This window comes from Magallana gigas, chromosome 4 (assembly GCF_963853765.1).
Source record: "Magallana gigas chromosome 4, xbMagGiga1.1, whole genome shotgun sequence".
NCBI classification, from domain to species: Eukaryota; Metazoa; Mollusca; class Bivalvia; order Ostreida; family Ostreidae; genus Magallana; species Magallana gigas.
Genome location: NC_088856.1, coordinates 9024591 through 9040937, shown reverse-complemented (window position 1 = coordinate 9040937; position 16347 = coordinate 9024591). Strand labels below are relative to the sequence as shown.

Genomic DNA, 16347 nt, shown 5'->3' with positions numbered 1-16347 from the left:
TAGAAATATTTTTGTAGAATTAGTCCTTCCATTATTATTACCATTGCTATGATGATAATAATTACATTTGTAACAGAAATATTATCTTTTATTGGTTTAAAATTTATCAATATTTATTGAATTTAAAATAATAACCTCATTCTTAATTAAATCTCTTAACGAATTCATTTCACAACATCTTGACGTTGCTACCTTTATTAATTTATTAATCAATCATTGGTTTCATGGATTTTTGGAGAAGGTTGGATTTTATATTTATCATTTACTTTTCACTGATAATAAAAAATTTTAATGTTAAATTGACCAACTCATGTATCCTTTCAATTTTTCCATGTTTGATGGGTTTTTTTTATTTTGCTGTTTGTGAGTTCTTTGTTTAGAGCTTTGAAGAAGGGTTTCAATGGATTACATGTACGTGTGAAAGTATTGTATAAGTTTCTGTGGTTTTTTGTTTGTTTGGTTGGTTTTTTGTTCTTTTTTATATAAGCAAGACAAAGTAAGAGTGATTTTTTAAGATGATGAAACGCAGTTATAATGAGTCATTGGCCCTTGCGTTAAATGTTCATCAATGAATGAATATTTACCATACAATTGCTCTTAATATTTGTAGTTTACATCGTGAAATGGTAATAATTTTAATTTAATTTCACTATCTGACTTTGGTTTAAGACTGATTACCGATTCCGAGGCATTGTGACTCTTCTGACTGTCCGTTCAACATCATGACTGCCTCGGCTTTCTATGACCTGTTACATCTAACATATATTACTGATACAAGTATGTCTTTTTTTAAGAAGGAAGAGTGTGCTTTTAAAATTACTCTCTTCAAAATGTCAATATGTTTGTGCTAATTTACAATGATTTCGTTGTTAAAGCTAAAAATATTTAATTATTCGTTATATGTTGTCAAAAACAAGAACTACACCTTGAAAATAACACGCAAAGGACACTACAATGCTTGTTTTGAAAAACTGTGATTAAATGTTACTATTGAAAGTAATGAGATTTAAAATGGAAATAAACAATGCGTTTGTTACAAGTTCAAAAGGAACTTCATATATATATATATATATATATATATATATATATATATATATATATATATATATATATATATATATATATATATATATATATATTTTCAAAGTATATGCATATTTTCATACAACCCAAAGTAACAATTTTTCGTACCCATTCCTTTGTTGTTATTTACATTACAGTCATGTGCATATTCAATAACGGAAAGAATTTAATATTTACCTACATGGGTAAGTAATACGATATCACACTTTGTTGACAGTTTTTGCTATATTAATCGCAAAGCGGATTAATAGATAGGGTAAATTGTCTCGAGTTATCTTATACTCGCATAACAACGGTGAACACTAAATTCATTCCTTGTTATGATAACTCTTTACCATTGAGCCCAGAAGTATTATTCATTTAAATCTAAAAAATGATGTTGATTTATGAAAATTATATATTGTTTCGCGTGCGCCTCATATGACGTTGGCAAATTAGATAATTATATGTATGCAACCAAAAAATGCATTAAAAATGCATTGTATCCAGATTTAAAAAATAAAAACTATACAAGACTGACCATAAGAACCTTGTGTAATAGAATAATCTACAATCGGTATTCAATATGGTCCAATATGTATTATACTTGAAACTACAGATAATCTAATATGATGGAGTATGTAATTGGATTAACCGCGCATGCCCACAAGTTAATTTATATTATGTGTGTGATGGGCTTGCTATTTCTATTTTTTCACATTCACAAATATCTTTTCGGATTTATCACGTATGCATTGTATTTGTATGAACAAAATAACTACAAGTTTCTTGTATTTCTAACAATGGATACTTCGTCAATAGTTTGATTGAATCATATGAACATAAAAAGTTGACTTATAATAATAAGGCAATAAATTTATTTTCAATATCAACAAATATCAATAAATGCAAAAATAGAGATGAAGTTGCACTATGATAAAGTCTTTATGTTCATAGAATGAATTGATGCAACGTCCTGTGTTTTCATAAGCCACTTTGAACAAGAGAGGTTGTCGGGTAATTCCTGAAAATAAAATAAGTAGAGTAAGAAAAATCTGTTTATGATGTAAATCTGAACGGGACTGCATATAATCAAAGATAAAATTCCTATCATTGTATTTGTAAGGTATTTCTGTTCATCCTATAATCTGTCTTCTTTTGGTGTAAGTTATTTTCCTAGATTTTCGAAAGTTTATTGCTGTATTTAAGTGTTTATCAATAGTTTGTATACATTGTAGCACATAAAAGAACACGAAAAAAAGAAAATGGGGGAAAATGAGTTTAAAACAATTTATCTACGCACATTTGACAGAATAAAAAATAAAAATCACATAAACTTTTGTATATTTGCTATTTATAGCGACATTTTTAAATCGTGTAGTTTGTTTCTAACAGTTATGAAATGAACGAAATAGTTTTCTGACTATGTACTTTAATCAATCAAAGAATTCTATTAAAAAGATCTTTTTGTCTTACCTCTAATGCACGTACTTTTTGTCTTACCTCTAATGCACGTACTATAATTTACAATCAATTAAGTTTCGCTTTTCCATGTTCTTTGTCTCAATAAAAAATGTTTTTAAAAAATTTTATTCAGAAAAATGCTTCTACTTAGAGTTACCTAGTTTCTCTCTCAAACAAGATTTATTTGAATTATACAATTATGATTACCAAAAGTTGTTCTATATCTAATACTGTGTTACAACTAATCCTGTGTCAGCACGTGTGTATGGTGTTTGTAAACACACTGTAAGATTTTATCTACCGCTTAACACGGTCAAAGCAAGACTGCGACTCGTATCATCTATTATATTAGTTTTGTTTATGTTATGATATTTTGGTTGAAGGCCATATTTGGTATCCCGCTGGTATTTTGTTGGGTAATACTGATGTACCGAAACTTCAAAGGACTATGGCAGCGTAATTTTGCATGGATTGTTTTGTTTCTTAGAATCCATTAGTCTGTCCGCACAGTCAGGGGTAAAATTTTGTCTGATATGTTATTAATTGAATTTTTTAATCATAATCATAAAATTCATGGGTAAAAAAATATCAATTCAATACTTATATTCATATTTCGTTAAAGGTATCGCTCCTATATAACAAGTGTGTTATGGAATTATTTTTATCATTTTCTCATATATTTGAAAGAACATTTGAAAAATAATATTTTTATCCCATATATAATTTCAAGTTTTAAAAAAAAAACGATGCATGATCTTCCTTTCAAAGCTTTTAGGCATTGATAAAGCAAATAACGTTGAAGGAAAGCTGTGAAAAATGAAAAAAAAAATAATAAAGGGAATCTACAAAAATTTAAAATTGCATTTTATCGGATAACAAAAAAAAATTCAATCATTAAAAATGAACAGTTCCCAAATGCATTTCATTTTAGAAAAGGATATTCCCTTCATATATCATTTTTTGCGGGATATCGACATAAATGAATCGGTAGCGCATTGGGTGTCTTGGTGATTGAACTGGAAGAAATTTATCTTATCAGGCAGATTACTGAAATTTGTGTAACGGAGCCACATAGTTCTAGGACCCGGGGTGTCATTCCTGCCCGCTATAGTTACATAACATCAATAGTGTCCAAAACCCCTCGTAATCACTAGTTACTGAATTATTATGATACTTCTTTAATAACAAAATGATACAAACATCATTCAGTATTTCTTCATTATTTAAAGTTACCGAATTATATTTCTTTTATAATGCAATAAATTTATTATTTCATTAAGCAACATGAATATCATTTATGTACGGAAATATACGTCACTATATAAGTTTTTTTTCTTATTTCTTACTTTTAGAATTTGATTTTCGCTATGGTTCAATTCTTCTCCAATTACTAGTGATATGTAGTTTCTTGCATTTACTACTTTTTAAACATATATGTATGCAATGCATGTTGTTTCTATTTAGGAAACAAAATTTATATGAAAACATAAAATACAGCTTATAAACTCATTTAATCAAGGTTTTTTTCATTTCTATTATTCATGATATTTTTAATTTTTTTTTCTTTTATTTTTATACAAATAGGGTGAATTTTCATTAAGTTTATTCTAACTTTTATTTCACCCCCCCCCCCCCTCATTTTTTTTACTTTCAAAACTTGATGACGAAAATAAATGCGAATATAGTTATTTAATACAAATGTGTTTACAACTTTTAATTTTTTCCAATTTAATTTTTTTTATAATAAAGATATTTAAGCGGGAGATTTTTTGAAGAACGATTACATTTTTCCGCAAACTTACCGAGACAGGGGTGAGTGGTAGACGGTCTGTGAGGACTGGTCCCCGTATCCCTGCCACTGGGCGGACGTATTATTGTACATCCCCGTGTTACATCCGCCATTCTGTGCGGGATAGGTTCCATTCGGAACTCCATTGTGGTACCACTTCATGAAAGGATTGTTCATGCTCTGTCGCAAAAGAGCTTCATCTAGTCTATATGCGCGGCGCTCAGCTTCTGTGTACGGTGAATAGATAGAGTTAAATGCGGTTGCGGAGGGTGAAAATGGGACACTTGGTGTGAGAGGGCTATATCCGTTAGTTAAATGATACATTCCTAACTCAACCTCCTTCTTCCTTCCACGTCTCCTGGACCTCCTACGTTGCCTGAAATCGCCCCGCATAAAGTCCTGTATGTTGGCGGGGTGTATGGCCCAGTAGTTGCCCTTCCCATCCTCGCACCTACCCGCCTTGATGAAGCAGTCGTTCAGAGACAGGTTATGGCGTACACTGTTTCTCCAGCCCTGGCCCCGGTTCTGGTAGTACGGATAGTTCTTCTCTATCCAGCTGTATATGGAACCCAAGCTCAACCTTTTCTGTGAAGATTCCAGGATAGATTTTGCAATGAGGGCAATGTAGGAAAGGGCTGGTTTGACGTCCGCATTTCCTCGGGCTTTCTCGTCGTGGCCCTTTTCGGGGTTTGTCTGGTCCACCGGTTCTATTTTGTCATCTTTTGATTCAGTTTTACTACCGCTGTCATTGTGGGTAAGATGAGTTTCGCTGCCTGGAATGTTTGTCTGTAGTCCTTGCATTTCCGGTTTGTACTCCACGGAATTCTCCAGCTTCACGTTATCCTCGTGACTTGAGTTCAAATCTGTCTCATGCATGAGTCGAGCACCATCTGTATCATACCGCGGGGTAATATCAAGTGAGCCAGTGGTCTGGTCCATAATATCGACTTTCGAAAGAATCTGCTCTCCGCCTCCCCGAGTTATTCCATACTCTGGAATTTCCTGCCGTCCTGTGGACATTTTGTAATAAGACGGACTCGAATTCGGAACGAAACCTGGATGGAAAATTGTTGTAGATTCTGCATAAGATGGAGGGTCTCTTGGAAGAAAATTTCCAGGCGATGAAACGTTGGAGAATAAGCCGTTGAAACAAGGATCGGATGTCTCTGAATAATGGCCATGGTGCAATTTGATTGTCGATCCGTCAAAGTTCGTGGAAGACCCATAGATCCCATTTTGAAAACAACCACTGTCATAATGTGCCGGTTGCATTCTGAAGCTTTGGTATATATCAAGAATCAACAAATATGATCACGAAGTTATTAAAAATATTTACGAGAAAACAAATCTTCTTCAGTCGTTTGTTTTTCTAAACATCCACCGCTCTGGGTAACACACAAATAAATCTACTTGGATTTCAAACTCCAAGCTAAACACTACAAAACTCAACCAAACATTTGTACGTTCTGCCAATATAACGGCCAGATCGCCTTATTTTATATTTCCTAGTACACCGGGTCGCTACCTAAATCGGCTCCATATTTGCGTGTCCACATTGAAAACGATATTCGCTACCAGAACGCCTTCTGATTGGTTGAAATTCGCCGTCGAGAGATTCACGAGATGTCACAAAAGAGCGGGAGGCGGGTACCTTGATATGGTTAAATTGTTTTTAAATTGATAATAGTTGTGAAGTATTTAGACTACGACTTAATAGACAAACAATCTATGATCCGTGGCTAATCATGATGCAGTCATCGATAAGAGTTTGTCAACAGAAGTTGATTGACTTATCGCGGCTTCTGGACGCCATAAGTACCCAGAATTATCTCCGCTTCAGTCAAGAATTTCACTGATTTTTATTTATTCTAGGGAAAAAATCTTTTTTAATTACTAAAGTAACATTTACTATCATTCTAGTAGGAAAATTTACATTCATACTAGTAGCTATATTTATAGAAAAAAACCCAGAAAAATATAGAGAGAAAGAAAGTTACCACTATCATGTTGAGAATAGCATAGAAAAATATTAACCCTATATAAATATATTTGAAATTCTCTTTATAGATCAATACATTTAGAATAAAGGAGGTTGACTAGAATACATTTTAGAGTGTTTTTAAAGAAATGCTTGTTATAATAAAAAGTGTTGATTGCCAGTTGTCAATCATATTAAAATTTCATTGGGATAGAGAGAAAGAGATGGAGAGAAGAGAGAGATTTCTTCACGTCTGTTGTCTAGACACATCATCTAAGGAACTGTGGGAAGATTCCTGTGAACACTGTGAACACGTATTGGGGCCATCCACGGACAACATCGCCAGCTTTGACGAGGACCCGGGGAATACCAGGTTTTATTTATATATCCAGGGTCCGCGCTTCTCTGTCCCGCTAAATAGCCCAAATCAAGGCACAATACAATCTAATGTAAACACAATGATTAACACAGAAAACAAATTAGGAGTTTTAGGATACCTTCTTAACTTTTTACAAAAGAGTTCGTAACGCTGTTCAAAGCAATGTTCGTTCGGCAGCATCACGATACCCAGCCCTTTATACTGTGTACTCTGGGAGAGTAGGGGGAGATGTTGGTTTTTATTTGGGGTTCGTTACACCGGGTTTGTCAATACTTACTTTTGGAAGAAGTAAGCGGATAGATTGGTTCAGATCAAAGATGACAGAAATGTGTGGGGATTTACATCTATTTAAAACAAATGTTCTAATTCTTCGTGTCTTTATACACCGTGGTTGTGGAAAGGGTTAACTTAAAAGCAAGACTCCAGACTACATTAAACCGTTTTTTCTATAAAAAAAAAAAAAAAAAAAAAATCAACTACAGCTTTAGAAAAAAATCCTTGGACTTACAGATTATAATGGATTTTACAGAACAAAAGAATTTACGGCAAAATAAAAAAAAGAAAAAAATGTCGCTTTGGTTCCCTTATCAATGTACTTTAAATTTACCGCAATTTGCGATCAATGATGCTTGCCAATACTTTTGGAGAACACATGACGTTGGTTGCAGATTTCTTAGGTTGATTACATGATTACATGCCTGATATTAAGATTTCTCTGCGTTTTCCCCTTACTCCACTTCTTTAACAAAAATGAATGCTCGTTTTTAATAATGAGTTTGCACGGCTGTCTTCCAAGGGAGGGACAGGCGTATTTTATCCTGATTTTTTATGGTGGTGGGGGGGGGGGGGGGGGGGGATTAGTTGAGGCTACTGTAAGTTTTATTGGTGTTGATAATCATGATACACATAAAGTATATCGTTATTTGCTAAATACGTCTAAGTAATAATTATGCTCTCCATGTCACGCTTACTATTGTTGCTGAATTCTTATTTCATTAGATCACAACAGGTAAATATGTAGGTGTGGACAAGGAAGTCAAGGTAATTGAGGAAGTCCAGATTTATTTTTTTAAAGCGTAAAAGTAAAAATGGGAAAGAAACCAATTCCAAATAATCTTTTTATTGCGTTTGTTTATAAATACAATGTAGTCAGAAAAAATATCGTAATAATTGAAAGATAGAGCAGAACAATTACGAATTGTTTACGTTCTTTGAACTGGGTCATTCTATTCACTAATTGTAGTTCTTTTGATAAAGGAGGCTGGAAAGTCAATCAGTTACCACTCAGATCTACCTTAAAATTTTGCGGTAATATGAAAATTCCTTAAGCTTTAAAATTCGAATTGTTTCTTTTGTCCTTATGCGGAACTCTTGTTTCTAAGGAGATTAATACAGTCTTAAAATAACAACGACCATCCATCTGTCTTTAAAAACAATGGTGAATGTGCAATTTATTCCATGTGTAGGACGGGATTTTTTTTAAAAAAAATATATTGTTACGAGTGGAAATCACGACTGAAATATGATAAAAAAAAAATTTCCTTGGGAGCGGAAGAAAATTCCAAATCCAACTATTTAAAATTGAATTTTATATCTACTTGTACAACATGTCCTTTTGCTCCCCTTTTCTTTGTCTCTTAATCAAAATTCAAATCAATACAAGTATTGTACAGTACATATACGGGTTCACGTACAAAACAATTATGCAAAAGATTTCAAAATTCCTTTGACTGATTTTTTGAAAATCTAAAAGAATTGATTTGCATTTTTTTTCATTTATCACATGACAAAAGAAATTAAATTTATTTTGATAAATGTCATTTAAAAAGTTGTTTAATTCTGTCATTTTTTTAAAAACTGTTTCTTAGTCCTTTATTTCTTTATTGAAACGTATTTAGTTTCGGTAGTTTCCGTTATTTTTTTTTTTTTTATTCTCTGACAATCGTGTTTATTATATAAAAGAGATTTGCCGGGAAATGTTCGATTAATGAGACATTCGTTACAAAGCACCGTTGGCAGTTTTGTTTTTTGTTTTTTGTTTTTTTTTGGGGGGGGGGGGTTTGTTTGTTCGTTTGTTTGTTTTTGTTTGTTTGGTTTTTTGTTTGGTTTTTTTTTTTTTTGCTTTCCCTGTCCGCCAAGCACCATCGTGTTTTTCGCTAGGAATGGACATAGAATAATTAATAAGGTGATGGTTTTATTTTTTCTTTTAATATTGTTAAACTCGTGAAATTTGATCCGTATTTGAAACGAACGCAAAATTCTTAACAAATTGTTTACATCTTGTTTTCAATATATTAGTCCAGAAAAAATATTTATGTCTTTAGTGGCAAATATCGGTAAACCGGTCCCTATTCTTGCAGGAAATACTCATAAGTGTACTTGTTCCGGGTTTTTTGAGTCCGCGAATGAACACCCTCCCCAAACCTTATATTATTCCAAATGTGGTTTGATAAAGGATATGTAACTATAAGAGTGTGATTTGCAGTTTAATTCATATTTGAGTCTTTTCATTTGATTAAGCTTTTTGTGTGCTTTTGGTATTATAATATCAACGTTCTGCATACGTGATTATTTTCGCCCCGTGTTATTTTCGCCCGTTTTCACTTGCAAACGGTTTCGTCCCGTCTTGAATTCGCCCAGACAAAGATGAAAATAAAGATAGTTTGAGACATAGGATTCTAAAATTCGCCCGCTGACAATGAGGACAAAAGGGGCGAAAATAAAACTGTCAATTTCATTCGGTCAGTTAATGAATATGTAGACTTTCTATGAAGCCAAATAAGCTGATCTACGAATCGATCAAATAAAAGGTTCTATCTATATAATATAAAGACACTTGCAAAGCTATGTATACATGGAACTAAACTATAGAATGAATGTTACATATATTAACATCATTGATAAACTACATGTACATTTGGTCTGTTTAAATCATTTGTTTTGTGTTGCTTGTTTGTCTGTTTGATAGTTTTTAAGAAGGTCGTCTTCTTTTAAGGGGGAGGAGAGTCAGGGGGTCCTGTTCTTATTCTGTTTTCCTCTTTTCGTTTTTTGAGATAATTTTATCTAAATTATCAAACAAATAAAGTTGTGTCCTTCTATTATCTATTACTACACAATTCAGTATCTACATACACATGTAGTTACATGTATTCATTTTTATTCACCAACGAAGAAAGACGTTGCATTTACTCAGCATCATTTAACCACGTGTACCCCGTCAAATTTGGTGCATTGCAATTAAAAATCTCAACCTGGCAGTATTGATCTTGAAAACCCAAAAGTGCAAGTTGAAAAATTCTACCATCTAAACTCTTTTAATTTCTAATCAATTCCATATAGCCGTCCTTTAATTTTTATACCATATATTAATACACCTTGTTACCCTTATTTACAGATGCCCTTGATAATCTAGCTTAGTACTTTTGGTTGTTATTTATTATCAAATCCTCAGAATTTTTTTCAGGGTGAAGGGGAGAGTGGGTAATCATAGTCTCAAGCTTATAAAAACTCTTTGAAAATGCATTTTCTCAAGTTCATTTCCCGTGCGCTCTAGAAGCATATAAATGTATCTGGATCTTGAGTTAAGTTTTTTATATAGTTATGGTGCTTTGTGTTTATTTTGTTGCTGGTATAGATTGACTATTCCTTTTTTTAAGGGGTGGGGGTTAAATACATGTACCCGTTCTCAAAATCACTGTGAACGAAATCTTAGGAGAAGGTTAATTAAACCCTGACTAAATTGAATGTTGATCAACCTGAACAATAGATTTTTACTTAATTTATATGTTATTCTGCTATAAGAATTTGATATAAACTCTTTAAGAAGTCAACACATATATTACAGTGATTTTCATTTTTAAAAAATTCTCAGACTTTAAAGTACATTTTTTTGTAAAACATTTTTTTCCTGTAATTGTTTTCCTGAGTTTACATTGGGGTGATTTTTTAGAGTCACAGTGGGAGAATGTAATACAAAACAAATTTAAAAAACAATCACGGAAATAAAAAAGAAAGAAAGGAAAACATTTTCTGTGCCTTTTTGTCATTACACCAAGGATTCCAAAATCTTCTAAAAGTTAAGGTCGTACATTTCACCTGTTGTACACAATTAACAGTATGATTTAAATACACAAATTTCTTCGTTCAAATACATGTTAAGTGTATCAATTATTATTGCCATCCTATCAGCATAATTGAAACATTCATGTAAAAAGAAAACCATTACGTGGAAAGTTGGTCTATTTTTTTGACGGGCTATTACTGCGAAATTTTTTGGAGGATTCAATTGTGTGTAATATTTCAGTGATTAGGTTAGACTATAACGGCAGGATCCAATGCAGTCTATTTCTCAGTTTTATTCGATATCGCAGAAAAAATTATTTATTTTAAAATAATTTGTTAATATAAAAAAGCAGTTGGAAAATAGTACAGAATTGTCAATAACACAATTATTCTTTATTTTAAAAAAATTGTATTCGTATCAAATCGTGTCGTTTAGTAAGTTGATAAATCTGAACGTGTTTTGCTTAATAAATAAATTCTTTTAATCAATGTAATTGTTTTATGGTTTTATTATATGCGTAAACAAATTTTCATTTGATATTCAACAGATAATGATTTTTTTTTTCAATTCCTAAATAAAATCTTTAATTAGGTTTTATAAATATGTTTTTCTACTCATATATAAAATCTTTTTTTCTCATATTCTGAGCATAGTTTCTGTTGAAAAAAAATCACATAAGGTGAAATAAAACTACGCATGAACGTTTCCTATATAACCAACTCTCCAGCGCGCAGATTTCACACAGATTTAAAAACTATAATGCAGGAACAATTGCTTTATTTATAAACACGGTCTCCGGTGCATCTCTGCAAAATGTAGTTAGATTACAAAATAACAAGAAAAATGAAACTTTTCTTCTAAAATGCACTCAACTTATAAGTACTTTTCCTCCCTGTAGAGTGCCTGATGGCGCCCAAGTGCTCGTTACAGAAGTCATGTTCATGGTTAAATTATTTATTTGTATCGTCGGCATTCTGGTCGGGATCAAAGTACTAATCCTATAATCCGGATTGGTCAAAGTGATGACGTAACTAAATCCGAAATCTCATTTAACATAGATCCGAAACAAAACATAGAAAATCGCCGTCTTATCCGCCGATATATTTTTTCCATTAAAACTGACCCGTAAATTCGTGTGTTTTGGGAAAAAATGTTGATATTTGCCGCTAATTGTTCAAACACCAGAATTTACTATCAGGCCTCGTCAAACTAAGTCATTTGCATACATCAGCAGCGGAAGACTTTGCAAAAACATGGAAAGATCGCAGCTGATAAACATTTATGTTGCTTCTTCGGCTGTCAACATTTCGGATCAATTTTTCTGAATCCTTTTAATACAAAGAGTCCAGTTTAGCTTTTTTCTGACATATTGTGTCGGTGGTTTTTCCTCACTTTCATGAAAAGCGTGTGAAAAAAATCTTTATAATCAAAGGTAACTTTTGGCTAAAACAATGGCTAAAATATTTAAAATCTACTGAGTCCATGGAAACAATAAATCAAAAAGTATAAATATTATTTTTTTTTAAATATCCAAGGAAAACCTATCAATTCAAAAACAAAGCATAGTCATTATAATTTTCATTTTAAAATCATGACATTTTATACATTTTATCTAACCATGAAAAAAGATTTTACTCTTTCTCCTGATAGAATTTTTTCTGTTCAAACATTTGCCATGCATTGATTGAATTACACTTAATATAGTAATGGCAAAAAACAAAATACAATAAGATTTAATCTGATAACATCGATTAATGATATTTTCAAGTAAAATTGTGCATAAATTAAACACAAAAAAGTTTGGAATTCTTCATCTAATATAGAATAAGAATTTTAAAAAAAAAATTCTTTATCATTATAATTAATTTAAAAAAATATTTAAACAAGACATTTTACAATCTGTTTACCTCCATATGTTTTTCGAATAATTTTAAATATTAGTTTGTTTTAAAAAAAAAAATTGTGCAGCAAAAATATTTATATTTGAAAGTTTTTAATATAATATTTGCAATGGCACGAAGGTTCGGAGTTTCATAGGTTTTGATTTATACATGTGGCTTTTTTTAATTAAAATAAACAATTATTATTTCTTTTTCTAAATTTAAAAAACTTGAATTTGTTTCAAAATATAAGATAGATTCATGACATTACAAACTAAAAACAATAACTTTATTTTTAATTGCACTATAGAGGGTACAGGTAAAAGTTTTCTGAGAATAAAACATTTTGTTACAAGTTATTTTTCATCTTGGAGCTTCATCGTATTTCGTGTATAATTAACCATATGGATACATTTTGTTTTTAATTCTTTACAAATAATTTCTAAAAGTCAAATAGAATAGTGAACTGGAGTGTTAATTTGTTATATATGTTGATTTTGATGATGATGCAAGTAGTTTTAATAAAATCTTTTTGCAAGAACACTTTCACATGAATCTCTTCAACAAACGCATGGCATTTTTTAATATCAATACTGAAATTCTAAATTTGACGTATGTCACCAAAAGTCAAAGCAATCTTAAGAACTGCTTAACTATGCCACTATTCAATGACCCAAAATAGATATTTATCGATAACGTAGTGTACTCTTACATTACAGCACGAGGATCAAAATTTTGTTTCATCTTTTGAAGTGGAAAGTTGGAATTCTAGTTCTTACAACTTAAGTACTTTTTCAATAATGTGTGTACCAAATTTTCGAGTTCAAAGACATGCCACAAGAGAGTCTACACCTCATTGAGAGGTGTTACAATGGCGGTATTTTGCAAACGTGGGCTAATAGGCATCAATAAGCTTGTTTACTGCATTCTGACGAGTCGTGGGACCCCATTCTCTGTGGATCGGGTAGAAATCAGTCCGCGGCCAGACAAGTGCGTGTTGGAGCTTATACCAACAACTAAGCGTCCCCAGACAACGCAATCCACCTCGAGGGTCCCGCTACACACAGGCGAACGAGTCAGGGCTTTAGCGAGTCAAGTTGTAGACCCCTATGGTATTATCGCCAAAATCCCAACCAAAGGCTTCAAAGGGAAGCCAAGCGAAATTTTCGCCCGCGCTGAAGTGCATTGATTTGAATAAACTTTTCTGTATGTTTCTCGATTACTCCACTCTTTGTAATATCAAAGTTTATCCACTTCTGTTTCAGTTTTAGATGGCGTTTAAATTGCTCCCTTATCCCTGCAATGAAAATGAACCCTTTGCTTATGGTGTGAAATATAATAGATTATTATTGAAGCATCCTTTTCATGAACGCAAATTGTATCAACTCATTGTGTAGGAATTTATTCATGAATACTTTGTTTTACTAAAGTACTTATATACTGCAATATAGTCAAATCTTTGGAAAGATCTTTACATTCTTGGATTTGAACATGTATATGAGGGACTGAGAGTATACATCTAACTGTACTCAGGATGTTAGGCAAAGTCATTTAAAACTATTTTATACTAATTTACAATCGGCGGTTGATGTAACTTTTCTTTGTATACACGTAAGATGGACACTGGTCAGTATTTTGGAGTTTATTTTTATGGGTGCAGTGACATAGAAAGACTTAGGCTAAGTTCTGACTCATAGAGTTAACTCATTTGATGACATAAAATCTCAACATTTTGGAAATTATGCAAAATGTACAGATAGCAAAAGGTTAATCTATTCAATGAAATGAGATCTTTTTAACCCGATTACATACTTCACTGCGCACCATATTATTTTTGAATATCTCTTGATATATGTATTTTCATACTCATTTATCCATCACCATTGATTATTGACTATTGTGAAAAATCAAATAGGGGAATACATTTTGAAACAGATCAGTGAAGAATGTACGGGTGTCGCCATCTTGGAACAACCTTAGTTGTGTTCGAAACGATATCAGATTGAACGGAAAATGTATCCCTGAATAATACTGATTATTACATGTACAATATAGTTATAATACTTTCATGTTAAAGACTGAAATCTGATTGGTTTGGACGCAGTTCACAACCCGTTCTATTACCCTCAGCGTTAGCAACACACTTAGCAACGGGTAACACAACGAATTGGTACATGCGCGTAAACTATGCGCGTACGGTTCGCCAAAGAATTCACGTCATTCGTATATATAAGTAGTAAAGATTTCTTTAAAATTAAGACATTCAGTATAATAAAATAAATAGTGCCCTTTTAGGAGGGTAAGAGTTGAAATTTCAACTCTTACCCTCCTAAACAGGCACTATTTATAATAATATTGTTGTATGGTATTTGCGGCATGGCAAGGGCAAACTATCGATCCCTTTTTACCTTTACTGTCAGCTTCAATATAAACGCGGGAAACTGTCTTGAACAAACTGTATTTATTGAAATATAGGCACATCCACTGAGTAGTTTCCCTTTATTTCTTTAAAATGTCGATTGTTGATCATTCTATAAAAAATGTTGTTGTTTTTTCAATTATATATGATAAAAAAGACTTTCAAATACTTGTAGGAATTTTCATATTTGGAGGTTCTTCTTTTTTTATACTCGCTTCATAATTTATGAAAAATTAGAAGAGGGGGGTAAATACACGTACAACAAAGATTTAAAAATTTTCTTTAAGTGTTTCATGCTGATTGTGAAGTAAGCGATCATTGCAGAAATTTTTTTATACATATAATCTGCTGACGGAGGTTATAGGTTTTTTAAATTTTCAAAACTCGCAATCTTTACATATTGCATGTACAAACCTGTATAAACAATAAAATGCTTTCTTTCGTGCTTCATGTGGGTCTTAAGTAATTAAGCTAGCATATGCAGAAAAAATACATAACCCATTAGAGGTTATATTTTTTTCTGCAATGATACATATACATACAGTAGTTAATGTACGTTCATAGCCCGACTGAATCACCAACAAAAGCAATGTACTGTGTAAGTATTTACGTCTATCTTTGAATCCTTTAAATAATAATAGATAAAAATGAGTTAAGATACGTTGATAATTAATATATTCAATTAGAACTTTACACAGAAGGAAGAGCCAGTTTTCCATATATGTGAAGGTTACCATGGTGACTACAGCTACGTTGAAGTCTGTGGTCAGTCCGTGCAGTTTAGAATAGAGAATTTACAGATGAATTAATGTATTATAAACACAAAAGCGACAAGGTGTTGAGCGCCAAAGTGATAAGGAGGTAACAAGTCTTTAGCAATATACCATAGTCTGCCCCAAGTTATTGCTTCCATCAATTTTTGATGATTTTTACTGATAAAAATACACATACCTGTGAAAGAAATGCAGTTGAAATCGATAAAAGGGAAGGAATATAGCCAAGATATCTTCATTGAACAATTATCATTTTTCAGTGGAACGAAAACAAATATCTTGCAGATATTTATAATGGAAAATGTTTACGTCTTTTCTCCATTTGGAAGTACTCGGGATACCTCACGCAATTTTTCAACGTTATCATCCGGGCTTCTTAATGGCTGATACAATGCAAAATCCCCGTAGACTTTCTATTTTTGGATGCATGTGTATTGAAACCTGAAGCATTCAATCTTTATTTCCCCCTTGCGGAGATTTCATGTTGTAAATTACAAAATATAAAGAAAATCAGTCAATCGTACGAAAATAGGAAATAAT

At 32.1% G+C, this 16347-nt stretch overlaps 1 protein-coding gene across 1 annotated transcript; it reads right to left on the bottom strand.

Annotated features, from left to right (window-relative positions):
* Nucleotides 1–1926: 1926 nt before the first annotated feature.
* On the bottom strand, nucleotides 1927–5826 carry LOC105336666 (uncharacterized). Its single transcript, XM_011441087.4, has 2 exons — nucleotides 4329–5826; nucleotides 1927–2086 (listed from the first exon to the last, which is right to left on the bottom strand). The coding sequence occupies exons 1-2, from the start codon at nucleotides 5585–5587 to the stop codon at nucleotides 2047–2049; spliced, it is 1299 nt and encodes a 432-aa protein (XP_011439389.1). The 5' UTR covers nucleotides 5588–5826; the 3' UTR covers nucleotides 1927–2046.
* Nucleotides 5827–16347: the final 10521 nt, after the last annotated feature.

What these genes read in the sequence shown, in the direction of transcription:
- LOC105336666 (XM_011441087.4), bottom strand. Translation starts at nt 5,587, where the DNA reads ATGCAACCGGCACATTATGACAGTGGTTGTTTTCAAAATGGGATCTAT. An exon ending in TACCACTCACCCCTGTCTCG is followed by an intron (nt 2,087 to 4,328) that starts GTAAGTTTGCGG and finishes TTTTATTTTCAG; the next exon opens with GAATTACCCGACAACCTCTC.